A 19,033-nucleotide genomic window follows, 5' to 3' on the forward strand; every position below is an offset into this window, starting at 1 on the left:
CATTTGGGAGCAGTTACTCCAACATCTACCCAACTTCCCCCTATCTCAGGTACTTCAACTATCCTTCCACAATCCGAAGTTGTCTTAGATAGACGTGTGATCCGCAAAGATAAATACCACCCAAAATCTAAAATCCTGGTGAAATGGGTCGGTGTACCAGCAGAAGACGCAACCTGGGAGAATGAGTGGCGTTTCACCAAGTCATATCCTGATTTCATCCTTGTGGACAAGGATCCTTTAGCGGCGGGGAATAATATGTGCCACTTTACATACATGCTACGCACACACCAGACCACAAAGACTTGGTCTAATTTGTTTTAGTTGTTGTTGGTTGAGTCTGATATTGAGCGGCATAGTGGGTGGTTGAGTCTGTTATTGAGTCTACTATTGAGTTCTGTTATTGAATCTGCTATTGAGTGGCATAGTGGGTGGTTAGAGTCTGTTATTGAGTCTGCTATTGAGTGGCATAGTGGGTGGTTGAGTCAGTTATTGAGTAAGCATGAGTGGCATAGTGGGTGCCATTCTTTTTCCTATTCTTCAGCATTTCCTGTTCCTTGTTGTTACTAGTGTATGGCTATATATAGCCTGAATGAGTTCACTAAAGGTATGTGGTTATTATTCATCAATCAATCTTCTCTTTCTCCTATTCCCTTTCTTTATTTTAAATTCCTTCTTATCATAATATTAGAGTTGTTTAGTTGACAATTTCTTTGTTTCACCACATGGCATTAGTTGAGCTATAGTGGGCTGTTTTTACTCATTCAGTTAGGATTCTGTAAGGCTATAAATGCCAGACACAGTTGCTTTCAATAAAAAAGTCATTCATTCAATTTGTCTTGATTTTGATCACTTGCAGTCATCTTGATCATCTGTTCATAACAGATTCACCTCATTTTTTTGTTAGATTTTCTATTTTGTTCGATTTAGCATTTATATGAGCCTAATCATAATTGTAAATAACTACTAAATTTATTTGAACGAGTTTTATAATTTGGAGATCATAATTTCATTGAGCCAAACTTAATGTTTGAATAGTGTGTTTTAATCTTTAATTGGGGTGTGATAAAATAATTTAAGATAATTTATGACATTGTGGTGAAAAAAGTAAAATTCGGGGTACCAATTGCAATTCTGTTAGTTATCATTTTTTAAATCATTTTTCTATCAAATAGGAAAAATTATTTAAAATTGCGAAAATGCTTGTTAGATCAATTTATATAATTAATACGGTTGTCAGTAGCCCGAGCCTACCTTGGGGCATGGACCGAGTTTTGATAGTGAACTTAGGCCAATTTAGTTTTTAGGCTGCGCTGGCCTCCTTTGTGCTAAGGTGGATTTGGGTTTGGGATTTAGGTCCATCAAGTGGTCCAGCCCATTTACTAAATAAGAAAAGCATGCTCCAGTGGAAAGTCCGTTCATTGATTGTGGGAGGTCTCAAGTTCATTTCTTCCAACATGAGGTCTCAAGTTTATAATAAAAAATTATTTTAAAAATACTAATTTTCCATTTCGGAATTAAAATGAATAATGCCCTGAAATGAGAATTTTATAATTTACCATTTAGTCCAGTTCAAGATGGACCTACAAGTACTATGAGACCTTAATGATTCAAGATCTTGATTAAATCTGTATTCCTTTTTATAAAGTTAATTATGTTAGTATGAATGAATTTATTGATCAGTTTGTGACTGTGGCCGAGATATTGTTTTTTCTTTTGTTTTTAGGTAATTTCGGTAGTACCCAGAGCGAAGGCACGTAGGGACAAGTGGGGGCTTTAGCCACCACTAAAATTTGAAAAAGAATAATAATGAATGCACACAATAAATCATAAGTTGTACGCAGTTGATGTGACAAGGGCATAGAACCATAGATCTTTTTCCTTGTGTATCCCGAAGAAAAAGATCTATGGTTTTGTGCCCTTGCCACGTCAACTGCATAGCGACCCTGTTTGTGTGCATTTGTCAGCACTCTTCGAAAATAGAAGAGAGATTTATCAACATACCTATCCTCAGTTGTTTAAATCAAATACATATTATATTTTCTCTCTCGCTCTCTCACTTACCAACATCAATGCAAGATTGATTTCTATTTGGTAAATCTCTCAAAAGAAAAAAAAAAAAAAAAAAAATTAATGGGATGACTGGTGCTTTTGGTCTTGGAAATTGACTTGAAAATTTATAATGGGCTTGACTCTTGAGTTTATTACCTCAATAAGAGACTTGTAAGGAAAGCCCCATGAAGAAAAAGAAGCATCAATACAATGACAAGAATTCATCAAGCTTTATTTATTTGTTTAAGTTTTGGTACACACTAATCAAAAATTAATGGGGGTTCGCCCAACAATAGCTCTGAAATCTATAAGAGTTTTTAAGAAAAACAAAAGTAAATTTACATCCTTATCTCAATCACTCAATGACTCAATGTTGGATACGATGGTGACCACCTCATCAATGTGAGGACGGTTGTCAGCGTCTTCTTGGGTACAACTGCATGCCAATCTAAGAGCCTCGAGGAACTGTTTCTTTGGATACCGACCTTGTAGTGATGGATCATCGAAATCATGTTTCAAGCGTTCTTCAAAAACTATGCGTGCCTGTTAAGTATGAAATATTAATCTTCTTTTCTGGAAAAAAAAAAAATTAAGGGAAGAGTAATAATTCAAGAGATAAGTAAATTCGAAAAAACAAATCTTTCATATAAAACTTGGGAAATTCTCACATCTATTCATTTTAATTTTTGAATGGTAAATTACTGTTTTTGGAATTAAAATATTTTATAAACAGTAAATATTTTCCCTACTTTAACTTTATAAAAAAAAATTTAAATATATATATGGGGGAAATGTTCAGCACCCAACCATTTACCCAACAATTTGCCCAACATATTTTGTCCTACATGGGTTAGAAATTTTAGAATTGGCTGGTTTTTTATGAGGATGATCTCTACGGTTAGAAGATCAGCCCATTTTAAAAAATCAGCCCATATTTACAAGTTGAAAAATCGTGGACCATCCATTTTTTGTAAATCATTTGTGATGGGGTTAGAAGTTTTGGAATGGGCTGATTTTTGGTGAGGATATCATCCTCACCAAAAATTGGTTTATTCCAAAACTTCTAACACATGTAGGACAAAACATGTTGGGCAAATTGCTGGGTAAATTGTTGGGTGGATATATCTATCTTTCCTTTGTAAAAGAGAGATTCTATCGCCACCCCAACTTTTACTGATCCCAGCCAATTCCTAGGTTAATCACCATAGAATTTGCATACATCTTGGAGTGGCATTAGCAAAAGTTGTTGTGGTAATAAAATCTCTTTTGTAAAATAGTAAAACATATTTTAGTTTGGAAACTAGTAATTTACCATTTGCCCATAAAAATTATGTTTCAAATAAGATCCTTGAGAGATGGAGAAGAACAAGAATTAGTTTATTATAAGTGTACGTGGAGGATTGGATTAATTACCCATCGAACAAAGTTTAATGGATTGATTTGACGGTATTCGATGGCCTTATGTCCTGAAATCAGTTCCAATAGGATCACCCCAAAACTGTATATATCAGACTTCTTAGTCATAATTTTCCCGCTCTCAATACACTCATCAGCGCAATAACCGTCATCTTTCCTCATCAAATTGATTGTTACATCTTCATCTTCAAACTCTGCAAATCCAAATTGGGACAATTTGGGCTGAAATCTTTCCCCCAACAATATGTTGGTTGGCCTCAAGTCCCTGTAGATAATATTATTCTCATGCAGGTATTGCAAACCTCTAGCTATACCCACTGCTATGTTCATCCTTGTACTCCAGTCTATTGGTTTATTGCCACGTGGATAACCTACACAGATCATATGTATATGTTATCAAAATAATACTTACATTACATGTCAAATGTATTAATAAAATATCATTTAAAGAGTTTCTAATATTTGAAAAAGTGCTAACGTTTCCATTTATATTTCCAAAAAAAAATTTGTAGAACAAAAATGAGGTTGAGGTCATGGATTTAAATCTCTTTCAAAAACGAGATGACTCGCCCGTGTCATCTCAGTATTGTTCAACAATGAGCCAGATTTACGCGGCCTCTTGGGATTCACATATCTCAAGAGATAAACGAAATGACTTAGAAGATATGTTGAAAATCTCGTATGAGTCAATAAGGATCTTATATATATTTTAATTAAAATGATTATTTTTTCTTAGAATTTTAATATTTATTATTTAAATAAAATATTAATTCATGATTAAACATCTTCTAATCTTCCCTACTTTATAAAAATATTCTTAATTATTTATATATAAAATATACATGAATAAATAATTGTAAATAGCCTAAAACCGGGACTTTTCGATCCAACTCATTGGATTTTCAAGATTAGTCGATTAAGGTGATGAGTTGACATGCAACTCAAAATCAAAAAGAGTCAAGTGAACTTGGTATATTTTCGAATTCAACTCATCAATAATTGTATAATAATTTACAAAATAAAAATAAAAATGATACAAATTAAATCTTTATCTCTCACCGTGAAATCGAGCTTCCAGTGATCCCAAAGGCGTGAACTCATGTAGTAGAAGGCGTTCTTCGCGTTCCACGCATATAGCAACCAGTTTTACAATATTAGGATGATTCAGAGAACTGAGTCTAAACATCTCCCCCATAAAGTGTCTGTGGATCTCTTCAAATTTATGCATTCTTGTGATAACCAAAACCTATTAATTAATTTAAGAAAGAAAACATGTATCCTTGTGAACAAGAACTATATAATAATATTTAACATTAGAAAAATGTCAGAAATGAAGGATTAATTATCTTACCCGATCATTAAAGACTCCTCTGTAAACCTCTCCGAGTCTTTGTGGTCCTCCTTGCCCAGGGACTGACTCTGATCTGAAGTTATCTGTGAAATCTTCAATATCATTGAACCTCAACAAGTGTGATCCCTCCTCTGAACCTGAAGAAGATCCACAAATTAAATGCATTTAGACTTCAAAGTTCTAGAGACAAATCTACAAATTAATCGCATTTAGGTTCAAAGTTGTAGAAAAAAATCTACAAATTAATCTCATTTCGACAACAGAACTATTTAATCTACATTTCTCAAGAACCGAACCAGTTAACAATCGGAGCTAAAAAAAGGTAATCAAAACTCATTAGAGAAAGAATAGAATGTTCTAGGGATTTAAATTACTCCATTCGCTCAATAACAGAGCAAATTGTACAGAGTTCGGATCAATGGAAATCATGTTGAAATCTTATTACAGAAGGTAAAAACAGAGATTCTTGGTGAACTAGTGGATAATTCTGATTGAAATTTAGATTAATTTCGGAAACAACTCAAAGAAATCGTAGAAAAGTTAGATCAGATCAATCGATCAAGAAATAGAAAGAACATCAAGAATTGAAGATAGATCAATTTTTGGAGTCAGATCAATCGATCAAGAAATAGTAAGAACATCAAGAATTGAAGATCAATCAATGTTCATGGTTAGATTACCAGTTGTAGCTGCTGTTGTACTCAATTCCTCCTTCTTTATCCATTTTACGCATGGAAAGCAGTTCAGAAACCAACTCATTTTCCCCAAATCAATCGAATTCTTTACGAAAAATATCTCTCTGAAACTCTCTCTCTCTTTGAAAGAAAACGCTATTTGCTTCGTTGAGAAAAGCTTTTTGCAACTAGTAGAGGTGTGGTTATGTATTCTCTTAAGTTTCATTACGCGTGTGGGTTATGATATATCTAGGGGTGGCAATGTGTGGAGTCATGTCATGTTGTGTTGAGGTAACGGCATTATGAATTATTTATTTATTTATTTTTATTTTTATAATTAAGGGGAATTAGGCAAACCCGTGACAATAAGAAATAAGATTACAATTTGTTATATGTATGCCCACAAGCATCCTTACTTACAATACTTTGTAAATCCCTAAGAAGGTCCATTGGATCCAAAACACTCGCCCTAACATGTTAAGAAGAGATGCTAGAAAGTTAGCCGCTTGATTACTTTCCCTGTAACTGAAAGAAAACTCTATCCTAATGAAGTGTGTTACTCCTGTCTTGATCGCTTTAATGGTTCTTTCTTCTTTCCAAGGGGTGTTGGCTACCCCATTAATGCAGTCTATGGCAACTTTGGAATCAGCTCTAACCTTCAAGAAGCTTAAATTAAGGGAGACAACTATGTTCATTCCTTTTAGAATAGTTTGAAGCTTGTGGAATAAGATTAATCTTCCTTGAGTGTTTTCAACAAGAGCCCCGATTATCATTCCACTACCGTATCTTATAATGGCACCTTCCCGCCTCCCCTCGCCCATTAATGCAGTCTATGGCAACTTTGGAATCAGCTCTAACCTTCAAGAAGCTTAAATTAAGGGAGACAACTATGTTCATTCCTTTTAGAATAGTTTGAAGCTTGTGGGATAAGATTAATCTTCCTTGAGTGTTTTCTACAAGAGCCCCGAATATCATTCCACTACCGTATCTTATAATGGCACCTTCCCGCCTACCCCCCCCCCCCCCCACCCCCCAAACATTTCCTCTTAAAGAGCCATCTGAGTTCAACACATGGAAGTCTTCTGGAGGCTTGATCCATTTGCATCTGATAGGATTTCCACCTCAAACCTAGGCTGCACATTCCATAAGCTCATAAAAGTTCTTAGCGAGACGTTGTCTTCAACAATAGCTTCGATACTTTGAATCTTTAGTTGTACATCCCGAACTATGATTGATTCAATGAGGTTTGGAGGGATGTAATTGTTCATGAATAGCCGTCTGAACCTCTCTAGCCAGATGTTGTGAATAAAAGCGTTAACAGCAAGTTTCTTGACTATGGAGATGAGATTCTTTCCTTTAGCATTTCTGGACAGCTATTCAATTTCTACATTCCAGTTTCTATTTGTATGACTAATGTTAGACCTCTGAAGCAGTCTCTACCAGATATCATAAGCATAGTTGCACCCTAGGAAGATATGAGCTTCATCTTCAACCTTAGTTCTGTAAAAACAACATGTTGAATGTTGAATGATGCCACGCAATAGCAACTATTTTGAGTCTTGAGGCCCTTGCTTAACCTAGCCATGTAGTTGCGCTATGCTTCTTAATGTTGTTTGGGAACCACACTAGATGAGGCCAACTGACTTGGGAGTTTGGCTAACACATAGTTTCATAGGCTGATTTCATAGTGAAGAAATCTTTGGATGCTGGTATCCAGATGACCTTGTCCTTTTCAGTGACATCAAGGTCCAAAGATCTTATCTAGTCCCACATTCCCCCCCAAGCTGGTGGCAAGGTGCAGTGGAAGATTCCAAGTGTTTTGCCTGATTAGGTCATTTACTTTAGCCTCTCTATGAAGTCTTGACTCGAGGTTAGCTTCCTGTTGCAAGTTGTTCAACAAAACTCCTTCAGGTGTCCATGGTTCATGCCATATATGGGAGTCTCTCCCATCTCTAATTTTGTGGATCACAAGATGCTGGATAGTTCCCCTAGCTTGAAGGAATTTCTTCTACATCCAAGATGCATCTTTGGGGGTTGGGATTGTCCAAAAATGGTCTCTCTTTATCTTATTATTTTGGATCCAATCGACCCAAATGCTCTCTATTAGACACTAAGTCCCAAACATGTCTTGCAATGCCAATTCTATTATGGATTTCTAGGTCTCTTATGCCCAAACCTCATTCCTTCTTGTCTCTAGCAATTCTACCCCAATTGATGTAATAAATATTTTTCCCCATATTTGGGCCTACCCATAAGAACTTTGCACAGATGTTTTGGATCCCCTTTAACACTTTTATAGGAAGCATGAGAACACTAGTCCAGAGGGTTTGCATGCTGCTAAGGATTGATTTAATCAGCTCCATCCTCCTAGCTATAGATAAGAATCTTGCCTTCCATGATTGGATCATGTTAGTGAGCTTGGTAATGAGAGTCTGACAATGTGCAAATTTCAATCGAGATGAGATGAGTGAGATTCCCAGGTATCTTACAGGTAGAGTCCCTTCAGTTATGTGCAAGATTCTGATAATATCCCTTTTTCGTTGTCCTTAATCCCTAAATAGTAAATGTTGATCTTTTTTATATTCATTTGAAGCACTGTGACGTTTGGTTTCCTTTAAAAAAGATGATTAGGTCATCAACAAACACCAGGTGATTGATTTTGGAGTTCTTGTAGTTAGACATCAGCTCTAGTATGTCCTCTCTGGTGAGCTCTATGAGTTTAGTATATAACAATTCCATTACTATCACGAACAAGTAGGGAGAGATGTGGTCTCCTTAGTAGATGCATCTTCTGCCAGCAAAATATCCCTTAAGGTTTCCATTAATAAAGTAGAGTGCATTGGAAAGGAAATGCAGTCCCATACCCAAGCAATGAAGGTTTCTGAAATATTCATCTTTTTTACTAGCTCATGGGACAACATGATGTTGTCTCTAATGGATCTACATCTGATGAAAATTGATTGGAAGGGTCTGATTAGAAGGTTTAAGGTGTCCTTTAGCCTGTTAGCTAAGATCTTCGAGATATACTTATAGAGAACATTGCAGTAGGTTATGGATCTGAACTCTATAAATATTGGTCTATCTATTTTGGGGATAAGGGTAATAGCATTGGCATTAATCTCGTTGACTAGCTTTCCTTTCTAAAAGTAGTACTTGATAGTAGCTACTATATCAGCCTTGATAATAGTCCAAGCCTTTTGGAAGAAGGTGGCAGAATAGCCATCTGGCCCAAGGGCCTTGTCTCCATTCATAGATAATAGAACCAGCCTAATCTCTTCCTCCTCACCAGGGAAATTAAGCTTGTTGGCTACAACAACTTCTAACTCCTTGAGGTGCACTTTTTTCTCCATGATATCAGTTATAGGGCTTGTTACATACAACTTCTTATAGAACCCCAAGATTTCATTTTGTTGTTCCTTGTCTAGCCAGACTCCTTTGCTATTTTAAAGGGAGGTAATCATGTTCCTTGCTCTTCTAACAATCAAGGACTTGTGGAAAAACAGGGTGTTGGAGCTCCCAAGCTTCAAACAATTAATTCTCGACTGTTGTCTCATAGAGGCATCTTGTCTCTTAGCTACCTTTTAGTATTCTAGAGCAATTCTCTTTTCCTCAGTAGCAAGGTTCCTATTAAGGGGTTGCTCTTGGATGGCTCATTGAATTTTTTCCAACTGTTGAAAGGTGTGTTCGACCTTCCTTTTGTCCTCTCCAAAGTGCTACACACTCCAAGCTCTCAAGGTGGTTTTGAGTCTTTTAAGCTTTAAGACAACCTTGTACATTGGATTTCCTCTTACTGGTTCATTCCAGCTGGTCTTCACCAAGTCTATGAACCTCTTATCACCTGTCCAAAAATTGAAGAACCTAAAAAGCCTCAATCTGTTGTTGTTGTCCTCACTTAGGGTGACAGACATGAGGCTATGATTAGAAATCCCCTGAAGATGGAATTCAACTTCGAAGCAGTTAAAGGTCTCTAGCCAATAGATGTTAGTTAGAATTATGTCAAGTTTGGATAGGATTCTTCTATTATCTTGTTGATTGCACCAAGTGAGATGACATCCTCTAGCCTTTAGGTCCATGAAACTTGCCTTCTATGACTTTTCCATTAGGTCTTTGACATCAACATTAGTTACTTTTCTTCTTCCCACCTTCTCACCATCCTTAGTTATGGCATTGAAATCTCCCATCGCTAGCCAAAGAATGTTGGTATTGGCAACAATACATTCTATTTCCATAGATGATGGTCAACAAGAATTTAGGACCTCTTGTGAAATTCCCTTGCATGGTTATCAACTAGTCAATTTTGGCCGCAAGGTCCATATTGACTCGATTTCTATTCCATCCACCCCAATTTTTCCCCTCACAACACAGTTGTAGTTATCTTCCATCTCCCAGTCAGGCCACACATGCTTAGCTATGCCATACTTGTTAACTTCTCTAATTCTAATCTTCATAATGCTCATGATGTCAATATGGTTCTTATTGATGAATCTTCTGACCTCATGTTGCTTGAGAGGGTCATTCAACCCCCTGATGTTCTAGGTTGCACATTTCATTGGGAAATATTGATGTCCCCTTCTTCTTCCTCCTCTTGAACCGTTGAATTCCTATCCTGGTCCTACATAGCTCTCATTGCCTACTTGATATGTTGGAGAATAGGAAGGTTGTAGGTATGCTTTATGGAAACTTCATTCATTCTTAAGTTGTTGAAGTCCTTGTCTACCCATTTTTAAATTTCAACATTTTTATTGTCTTCTTCGTCTTGTAGAGCTTGGAATCTATTTCTGTAGGGGGTGTAGTTGTTTACTGGAGGGTTGTCTCTGTTGGGAATGGTCACCCCTTTATTCCGAGTTGGGCTTCTCAATTTGGGGGTCCTTGCCTTTGTTCCTTAGTGCAGTAGTCTTCTTACTGGATTCACCTACTTCCTTGGTAATTCCCTCACCATTGGTTGGCTCCTCCCATTCCATACTTTGTTGGTGAGATCTAAAGTCCCCATCAGTTGGTTGTTGTTTTGTCATTTCTTCTTCCTATCTGTTTTGGGTTACCTGGACCTCTATGTTGGGTATTGTTGGTGGGTTTATAGGTGACCAAGGTCCAATCTGATCCATTTCTCTAGTTCCTCTATTTCTCCCTTGTATTGTTATGTTTTTGGCTTTGTTCACAGTCATCCTCCTTAATCTTGTTGTCTTGTGGGAGGTAGTTCTCTTCAAGGTGCCCAAAGGTACAATAGGCTGAGCGTTGTAGGGGCATTTAGTCATACTCAACTAACACTTCCACATGAGCTCCCTTTTCCGCTTCGACGAAGAGCTTGTTTGGGGGATCCCTTGAGGTATCTATTTCTACACAGACTCTAGCATAAAACATTCTACGAAGTTCTTCTATCGTACTATCTATGAACAAAGGTCTGCCTATTGAGCTAGTTATGAAGCCCAGAGCTTCTGAATGCCAAAATTGATTGGGGAGGTCGTGGAATTTAATCCAGATAGAAATGGCTACTGTTTCCAGCTTTTCTAGTTCAATTTTTACGTTTAATTCCTTTAGAACCATTACTCTTCCTACTATGTACCATGGGCCTTCTTGCAAAGCTTTCCTTCTATCCTCCTCATCCCTGAACTTGAAGAAGTATAACTTGTTTCCTTTGGAAAAGATTTCGAAGCTACCTTTAGGTCTCCATAGTCTTTCAACTACTTTCTGTAGACATGAAATGTTGGCCATGAACCTCAATGCTACATTATTTGGAGTTGCCACCATTCTTTTTTGGAAATGGGTGTGAATGGGCACCCGAATCATATTTTTTGAAAACCATTTTTGCCATGGCATTGTAGTGACTCTCATTTGTTGGAAAGGGCAAGATCTACCTAAGATCTAGGTAAGGAGGTCCGGTTAGAGGATGGAGAAGGTGTTAAGCACCCCATCCTCTCCACCAAAGGTGGTTACCTTGCTTGGCTATTTTATTTTGTAAAAATTTAAGATAATAGATAATAAAATGCATGAGAATGCATACTAAGAGTAATGTGTGCATTGGAGTGAAATGTCCCCTTTTCAAAGGATTTTTTATTTCAAAGTGACATTAGGGGGCATTCTATGGAAGAGAATGACCCATGTAGTCACATTAAATTTATGAATATGAATGTAGGTTTGAGCTCTTAGAGAGACTTCATGATGGAGTTCCCTTGAAGCCACAACCTTGATGCATGTATGCATGGCTAGAAACTTAGGGCCCGTGTGGATACAGGAGCCAGAAGTACTTCAAATATAAGTACTCCTAGAAGTATTTTTTAAAATACTGTCTGACGTAGCTGGATACATGTTGTACGTTTGGATGCAAGATCTGAGAAGTACTGTCAGAAGTACTTCTCAGAGAATTTTGTGTTTGGAAATTATTATGAATTCTGTTAAAATGACCAGAATGCCCTTATATATATAATAATTACTATTTTTAACATTATAACTCGACAACTTATGCTAAAAAAAAGTAATAGTTACAGTTTTAATTAAATAAAAATATTATAACATCATTTTAAATTTAAAATATACTTATTCTTATTTTTTTTAAAATTCAACAGAACTTCTCCTCCTTGTTGTATCGTAAAAGTCCCAAATTAATTTATCTAATCTCAACTCCACCTTTCAAGGCATTTAGAATAATGAAAGGAAATAAACTTGAATGCTTGAGAAAACACTTTTGATCAAAGTCACCTTGCCCCATTTCAAAAGATAATTTGCTTGGAAGATGCTAATTTTTTATTCACTCTAGTGCAATGTGCTAAATAGGCTAAACGTGTTGGATCTTTATTGGAATCGAAATCCTAAATTCAGACCCAAAATTTTTTGGATTTCGAGTATGATCCGATCCATTGACAGCTTTAATAGACTTCTGGTTTTAATACTTTAACAACACTCTCAGACCTCACCTTTTTGCATCGTCGTCCTCTACTGTTTAAAGCATTTCTCATTCTCAAGTCTCAACTCGGAAGCTCGACTCGATAAAGTTCAGAGATGTCTTCCACTCCGAAGAAACACCTTAAATCGAAGCATGGAAAGAGCCCTAACTCTAACTCTTCTTCTTCATTTGGATTCTTAAAGGAACCATCACTAGGTTTATTTCCTTCTAAGGATGAGCTACTGAGACTCTTTGGCGTCGTCACTATCGCGGTTACAATTGCCATAACCTACAATTACACAACGCGAATTCTCAATCACCAGCCTAAACCTTTATGTGATGGCGATATATCTGAAACAACACCAAAAATACCTTGAGGGTTCTAACGAGGGTTCCGTTGAGGGTTTCAAATATCATAAATTTAAGAAGAACTCGTCATAACGGTCGCCCAAGGGAGAAGACGCTGTCGGAGGGAAAGAGATCTATACTCGAGGGTTTTGTCGAGGTTCCAAACGAGAGAGGGTTTGTCGTTCTGTTGAGGTTCCAAATGTGAGATGGTTCTGTTGAAGTTCAAAACCAGAGTTCTGTTGTTCTGTCGAGGTTCAAAACCAGTGTTCTGTCGAGGTTCCAAACAAGAGAGGGTGGGGTTATGTTTATGCTTCGTGTGGTTAGGGTTAAAAAAACAAAATAAAAAGTGTTTACTTGGGGGCAATATTGGAACCGCGCAAAAAAATTTGATGGAAAAATGGCTCTCCGCAAAAACGAAATTAAAAAGTACCAATTTTGGTACTTCTCGAAAAAGTACTATTTTGACTCTTTTAAAAAATTACTCTTTCAAAGCATTGAATGTCCAAACGATGGAGTGAGTGCTTTTGACTCCCTGCCAAAACCAGAAATACTTAGAAAAGTCAATCCAAATAGGCCCTTAGTGTTTCACTCTATCAAGATGGTAACACATTTCTTCATCATTGCCATGCATAGGTGGGTGTGTGCATTGTGTACAATATGATGCACGAAATTAAGGTAAAAAGGACTTCAACCCCTATCATTTCGATTGAACCTTAGTCCAATCTACCGGGGATGGGAGAGGGTATGCATTACATCCTAAGGGATTTCTAAAAAAGAAAATAAAGTAATAAGAAGATGCAAGCTTTAAAATAAATAAAATACATCTTAACCCCATCTTGTCCCTTGGTAGTCTTGAACCTTGAGAGGTAGACTTGAGAGTTGAGTGAGATGGTTTAGGGTTGAGTGAGTTGAAATTAGGAGATGAGAGAATGAGTAGGGACTTTGGTAGAGTTTTAGGTTGAAAGATGGGGGCTTGAGAGCATCCATTATTCATAGAAAATAAGGTTATTTATAGAGTTTTTGGAGAACTTTTAGGGATAAAGTGGTCCAACCCTAAAAATAAAGAAAATGGACATGAGGTTTAGGTTATTTCTTTTTTGATTTTTCATTTGTATGAGGGTAAAGATGACATTTGTGAAGAAACCCTAAAAACATTCTTTAATCTTTGATTTTTTGTTAAATAGAGGTGAGAGAACAAAAAGTACTTTTGGGAGAGTGAATAAGGGAGTGATATGTGTAAAGGTTGAGTGGTAGGTAAAAAGTAGACCTTGGTTCATTTGTAAATAACATATAAAGCAAGGGTAGAAGTATATTTTGAAATGAGCCAATGGTAGAACAAAAGTAGTTTTGGGAGGGTGAGTAGGAGAATGACTTGTGTACAGGTGAAATGGTAGGTGAAAAGTAGGCCTTGGTTCATTTGTAAATAACACATAAAGCAAGGGTGGAAGTATAATTTTAAAATGGACTAATGGGAGAACTCCATGTATGTACTTGAAGATTCTCACCTTTTGAGGGTATGATTGGAAGTTCTCTCAACTTTATAAATTATTACCAAATACCAAAGTATCTTTTTGGTTTGACCACACCTTTTGAGAAGGGCATTCTTAAATTTTCACAAAAGGGGAGTTGACTCTCCAATTAGATAATGCATTGGGTATTAAGGTTGTCACCTTTTGGGAGGTGTGAGAGAACGGACTTAGAATGGGCTTAGTGTTGGGCTTAAAATGGACTTGATTTTGGGTTTAGGATATAAACTTGATTTTAGACTTGGGTTAGGTTGGAGAATGGATATGGATTTGGATTGGATTATGGAAGTGAGTAGAATTGAATTAGATTAGGGACAAGGTATGAGAATGCAAAAATAATATGAGATGATACATGTATGCATGTATGCATGTATGCATGAATAATGATGCCAAGTGGCAATGCGGGCCCATCAAAAATCTTGAGTTCTAAATCAAAATCAATTCGAAAAACTTTGAGTTTTCCTAACGGGTTCGTGCAAATTGGGGTGTCTATAGCTGCCCCTCTTTACAGGAGTTGCTTGCAAAGAACTGCAAAGAATAAATTAGACCCTTTATTTGCACGAATTTGAAATAATTTATTGCATGATGATTAAAAACATCGGATGGATTGAAGATATATATATATATTTTTGTAGAATGTGACTACCCAAGCACAGGGTCTGACAGGATTACCCTTTTTGAAACCCTTGACTTTGTGGCACGGAGCTCGTTTGAAATCTTGGATTGATTTTTGATGAGTTTTGGAAAATGATTGACGTTTTAAACCATGCAATGCAATTTTGAGATATTTTTTCTTTTTTCCTCATTGATTTTGAATTTCGAACTTAGTTTCCCTTCATGGAAGTTACGGGATCGTCTTGAAAGGGCTTAGCGTAGCGTGGCCGTTCTCGAAAAAGACTTTCTTTGAAAATGCATGACGACCTGATATTTGAGTATTCGGTGAGTCATCTTGTCTCGGATGCGGAGAGAATCATCATTGACCAGCCTTCTCAAATCAAAGCCTTAAAGGATAGATTTAGTGTCTACTATGCTCCTCAAGGGGATATATGAGTGGTTCCTTGCCCGTTGTTCCTTTTCGTACCCTGCTTTTGAGAAGATGATGTAGCACTATTTGAAATTAATGAAATAGATTTTTATGTAGTGGCCTCAGATATATCTACTGCTTTCGAAAACTCTTGATTTTAATAAAAGTCCTAGATTCTTCGTCATAGGCCAAAAATAGTAATTTTGATGATGTTTTTTTTTTATTTTTTTGTTTTTTATTTTTTTATTTTTTTTAGGTTTTAAAAGATCGCCTTTGTCGAATAATTTGTGACAGACAAGTGTTTGATGACTCTAAACGTCAACGATCATGGTACCTTTACCAAATGTTGAGGATACAAGTGTCAGCTAATCCTCAACATCTTCAGAGTCATCCCCGAGACTAAAGATTTTGACTGAGTTATCTTAGTTGCATCTGTTGGAACATTGAGGACTTTGAGATTTTTACCGTTTACAGTTTATACTCTTGTGGGCCAAGAGTTGTTGTTTTTTTTATGTTTTTTTTTTATTTTTTTATTTTTTTATTTTTGCCCCTGGCGCCAGTTACGATTTTCACCAGACCCGATTTCCACATTTTTGCGCATCGACGCCTTTTTCGACTTTTCATCGTGCCGGTGGTTTTGATCTTACCATAGACTGATTTTTTTACTCACAGTGCCCTTGTGGGTTTTCACCATGCCCTTTCAATCTATGCTTACTTTATAGATTTTCACTTTGAATACCTTCTCGGTTTCTCTGTGCCCCTTGTGGCATGGTGACTCAAGTTGAGCTGCTAGATCGAACACTCTACTCTTCTAGTGGTATTTTTTCTTGAGTTGCAGATATGGACTCTCCTCTCGAGTTCCTCCGACGATTTTCATGGTGCGGTGATTCAAGTTGAACTTCAAGATTAATGACTCTACACTTCGAGTCGCTCTTTCTTTTTCAAATATTTGACCTGACCTCCCCTCTCGGGTCTTCTAACGACTTTGGTGGCTTGAAATCCCAATTAAGTAGTAAAATCAACTATACCCTGATGATGTTTTTCATGACATGCTTCCACCGTGATCGAGTTACCTTGAGCAATTTCTTGATCTGAGAGAACTTTAAATAGGACGAAACGTAGGCTTAGGCTAGGGTTGTGAAAGGATGTAAGGAAGGCTGAGTCTGGATTTATTGAGGGGTAGATTGGACACGGGGTTTGTCTGTTTTTATTTCAAAAATATGATCTATGTTTCCTCCCATCGTCACACGAACTTGTTTAGGTAGGAGATTTGGGTCGAGCTTGATATCAGTCATTCGAGATTTTTGACTTTTTGAATTTTTTTTTTTTTGTACTTTTAGCCGGTCAGGAGTATACTTTGGTACTTTTGTTCTGACTTTTGATTGCTCTTTTTTTTTTCTTCGTTTATTTGATTTTCTTGATAGCGGTGACTTGCCCCGGTTCTGGCTTAAGAAATGAATGTGATGGCTCAAAAAGGGTTAACTAAGGGTAGATAGTTGTTCGGGTAGTAGAAAGATGGCCTCTCTTCATTTCAAATGATGACTTCATGCGTAATATTTTTTAACGGTGTCAGCATTGGTCGGTTGCGGAAAGACTTCCCCATCCATCTTTGTGAGAATCAATGCTCCTCCGAACAGTAGCTTTTGGACGACGAATGGCCCCTCGTAATTTGGGCGAAACTTTCCTCTCACATCTTCTTGTATGGGTAAAATCTTCTTCAGAACTAAGTCTCCGGGTACAAACTCTCAAGGTCGAACCTTCTTGTTATAAGTACGTGCTATTTTTCGTTGATACGTTTGACCGTGACAAATTGCCGAAAGACATTTCTCTTCTATTAACTTCAACTGATTAAATCAAGCTTGGACCCATTCTACCTCATGCAATTCAACTTCTTTTAAGATCCGAAGGGAGGAAATCTCGACCTCAACTGGCAAGACTGCTTCCATTTCGTATACCAATTAGTAGGGCGTTGCCCCAGTCGAGGTTCGGATTGACGTTCGATATGCGTGTAAAGCAAATGGTAACATCTCTTGCCAATCCTTATAAGTGACAGCAATTTTCTCGATGATCTTTTTGATATTTTTGTTAGCGGCTTCAACTGTTCCATTCATCTTTGGTCTATAAATGACTGAGTTGTGATGAGTGATCTAAAAATCCTTATACATCTCGGACATATCTTTGTTCTTGAGATTTTTGGCGTTATCAGTTATTATTCCGCTTGGAAGGCCGTATCAACATATGATGTTGTTCTTCACAAACTTCAAGACATTGCCCCTTGTAACATTGGCATAGGATGCTGCTTCTACTCATTTTGTAAAATAGTCGATGGCGACCAAAATGAAGCGATGCCCATTGGAAGCTTGAGGATTGATCTGTCCGATGACATCCATGCCCTAGAGTGAGAAGGACCAGGGAGAAGTCATATTGTGTAATTCTGAAGGTGGTGCATTGATTTTGTTAGCATAGATTTGGTACAAATGACACTTTCGAACATGTTGATACCCGTCACTCTCCATAGTCATCCAGTAGTAACCCATTCTCATAATCTTCTTTGCGAGCATATGTCCATTCATGTGAGGTCCACAGACTCCCCCATACACGGTCTCGATTAAGAGTTGAGCTTCTGTTTCTGTTACACACCTGAGGAGGACCTCGTGGTACGACTTTTTGTATAAGACTCCACTACTTAGGAAAAACTGTCTTGCCAATCTCTGAATAGTCTTTCGATCATTTACTGTGGAATCAGGTGGAAAAGTTCGATCTTCCAAAAATGCCTTGATGTCTGCGTACCATGATTTTTCCTCAGGTTCTTCGATCTCCATAGGTAAGTAATACGTTGGCTCATCTTGAATACGAATCTCAAGAAAGTCGACTATGGTATCTTCGGAGATGCTAATCATTGAGGTTAGCGTAGCCAATGCATCTGCAAACTGGTTCTTAGCCCTTGGCATATAAGTAAATGAGATTTGGGTGAAGTTTGAACTTAGATCTTCGATATACTCGTGATACGGAACCAGTCTCTGCTCTCGGATCTTCCATTCTCCCGTTGTCTGGTAGACTACCAGACTTGAGTCTTCAAATACATCTATTTCATCCACTTCGAGGTCGATCGCTCCTTTCAACCCCACAATGCATGCTTCGTACTCGGCTTCGTTATTCGAACATTGGAACCTCAGTCTGACTGTAATAGGGATATGAGTCCCGTCTGGCTTAACCAGAACTACCCCAATTCTATTTCCCTTTTGATTTATTGCTCCATCGATGTACATTTTCCAAGTAGATTCTTCATCGTCACTCTCAACTTTAGCAAATAAGATGGCTTCATCAGGAAAATTTATTTTTAGTGGCTCATAATCAGGTAAAGGGTGCTCCGTTAAGTGGTCAGTAATGGCTTGTCCTTTAATGGCTTTTTGAATAACATAGGTGATGTCGAACTCCGATAATAGTAGTTACCACTTTGCAGTGCATCCTGTGAGTACTGACTTCTCGAAGAGATACTTCAAGGGGTCCATCCGAGCGATAAGCATAGTCAAATAACTAAGCAAGTAGTGCGTAACCGTTGTGATGCCCAGACAAGAGCACAAGATGTCTTCTTAAGAGTCGAATAGTTCACCTCATAACTTGTGAAATTCTTGCTGAGGTAGTAAATGGCTCGCTCTTTCCGACCAGTTTCATCATGTTGCCCCAGTATACAACCCATGGAGTTTTCTTACGCGGAGAGATATATCAGTAGAGGTCGACCTGGTGCAGGTGGAACCAAGACTGGTG

The 19,033-nt window shown here is 37.4% G+C and overlaps 2 protein-coding genes across 2 annotated transcripts; both read right to left on the reverse strand.

The window, feature by feature from the left end:
• Positions 1 to 2,290: 2,290 nt before the first annotated feature.
• LOC147398396 (serine/threonine-protein kinase PBL27-like) lies at positions 2,291 to 5,643 on the reverse strand. The gene is made up of 5 exons (XM_086448989.1): positions 5,497 to 5,643; positions 4,817 to 4,953; positions 4,525 to 4,711; positions 3,463 to 3,836; positions 2,291 to 2,592 (listed from the first exon to the last, which is right to left on the reverse strand). Exons 1-5 carry the CDS (start codon positions 5,573 to 5,575, stop codon positions 2,401 to 2,403), a joined length of 969 nt encoding a protein of 322 aa, XP_086305115.1. The 5' UTR covers positions 5,576 to 5,643; the 3' UTR covers positions 2,291 to 2,400.
• Positions 5,644 to 10,734: 5,091 nt separating this feature from the next.
• LOC147398397 (uncharacterized) lies at positions 10,735 to 11,199 on the reverse strand. Its single transcript, XM_086446718.1, has one exon. It carries the CDS (start codon positions 11,197 to 11,199, stop codon positions 10,735 to 10,737), a length of 465 nt encoding a protein of 154 aa, XP_086302844.1.
• Positions 11,200 to 19,033: the final 7,834 nt, after the last annotated feature.

The sequence above is a fragment of the Akebia trifoliata genome, chromosome 7 (genome assembly GCF_017979445.1).
Source record: "Akebia trifoliata isolate Shusen 1 chromosome 7, ASM1797944v1, whole genome shotgun sequence".
In the NCBI taxonomy this organism is placed as follows: Eukaryota; Viridiplantae; Streptophyta; class Magnoliopsida; order Ranunculales; family Lardizabalaceae; genus Akebia; species Akebia trifoliata.

Bases quoted from the DNA above. Each gene is read 5' to 3' on its own strand.
- LOC147398396 (XM_086448989.1), bottom strand. From the start codon at position 5,575: ATGAGTTGGTTTCTGAACTGCTTTCCATGCGTAAAATGGATAAAGAAG. The intron at 4,954-5,496 runs GTAATCTAACCA...GATCTTCTTCAG, and splicing joins TACAACAGCAGCTACAACTG to GTTCAGAGGAGGGATCACAC. The intron at 3,837-4,524 runs GTGAGAGATAAA...TGATCTGTGTAG, and splicing joins ACTGGAAGCTCGATTTCACG to GTTATCCACGTGGCAATAAA.
- LOC147398397 (XM_086446718.1), bottom strand. From the start codon at position 11,199: ATGGCCAACATTTCATGTCTACAGAAAGTAGTTGAAAGACTATGGAGA.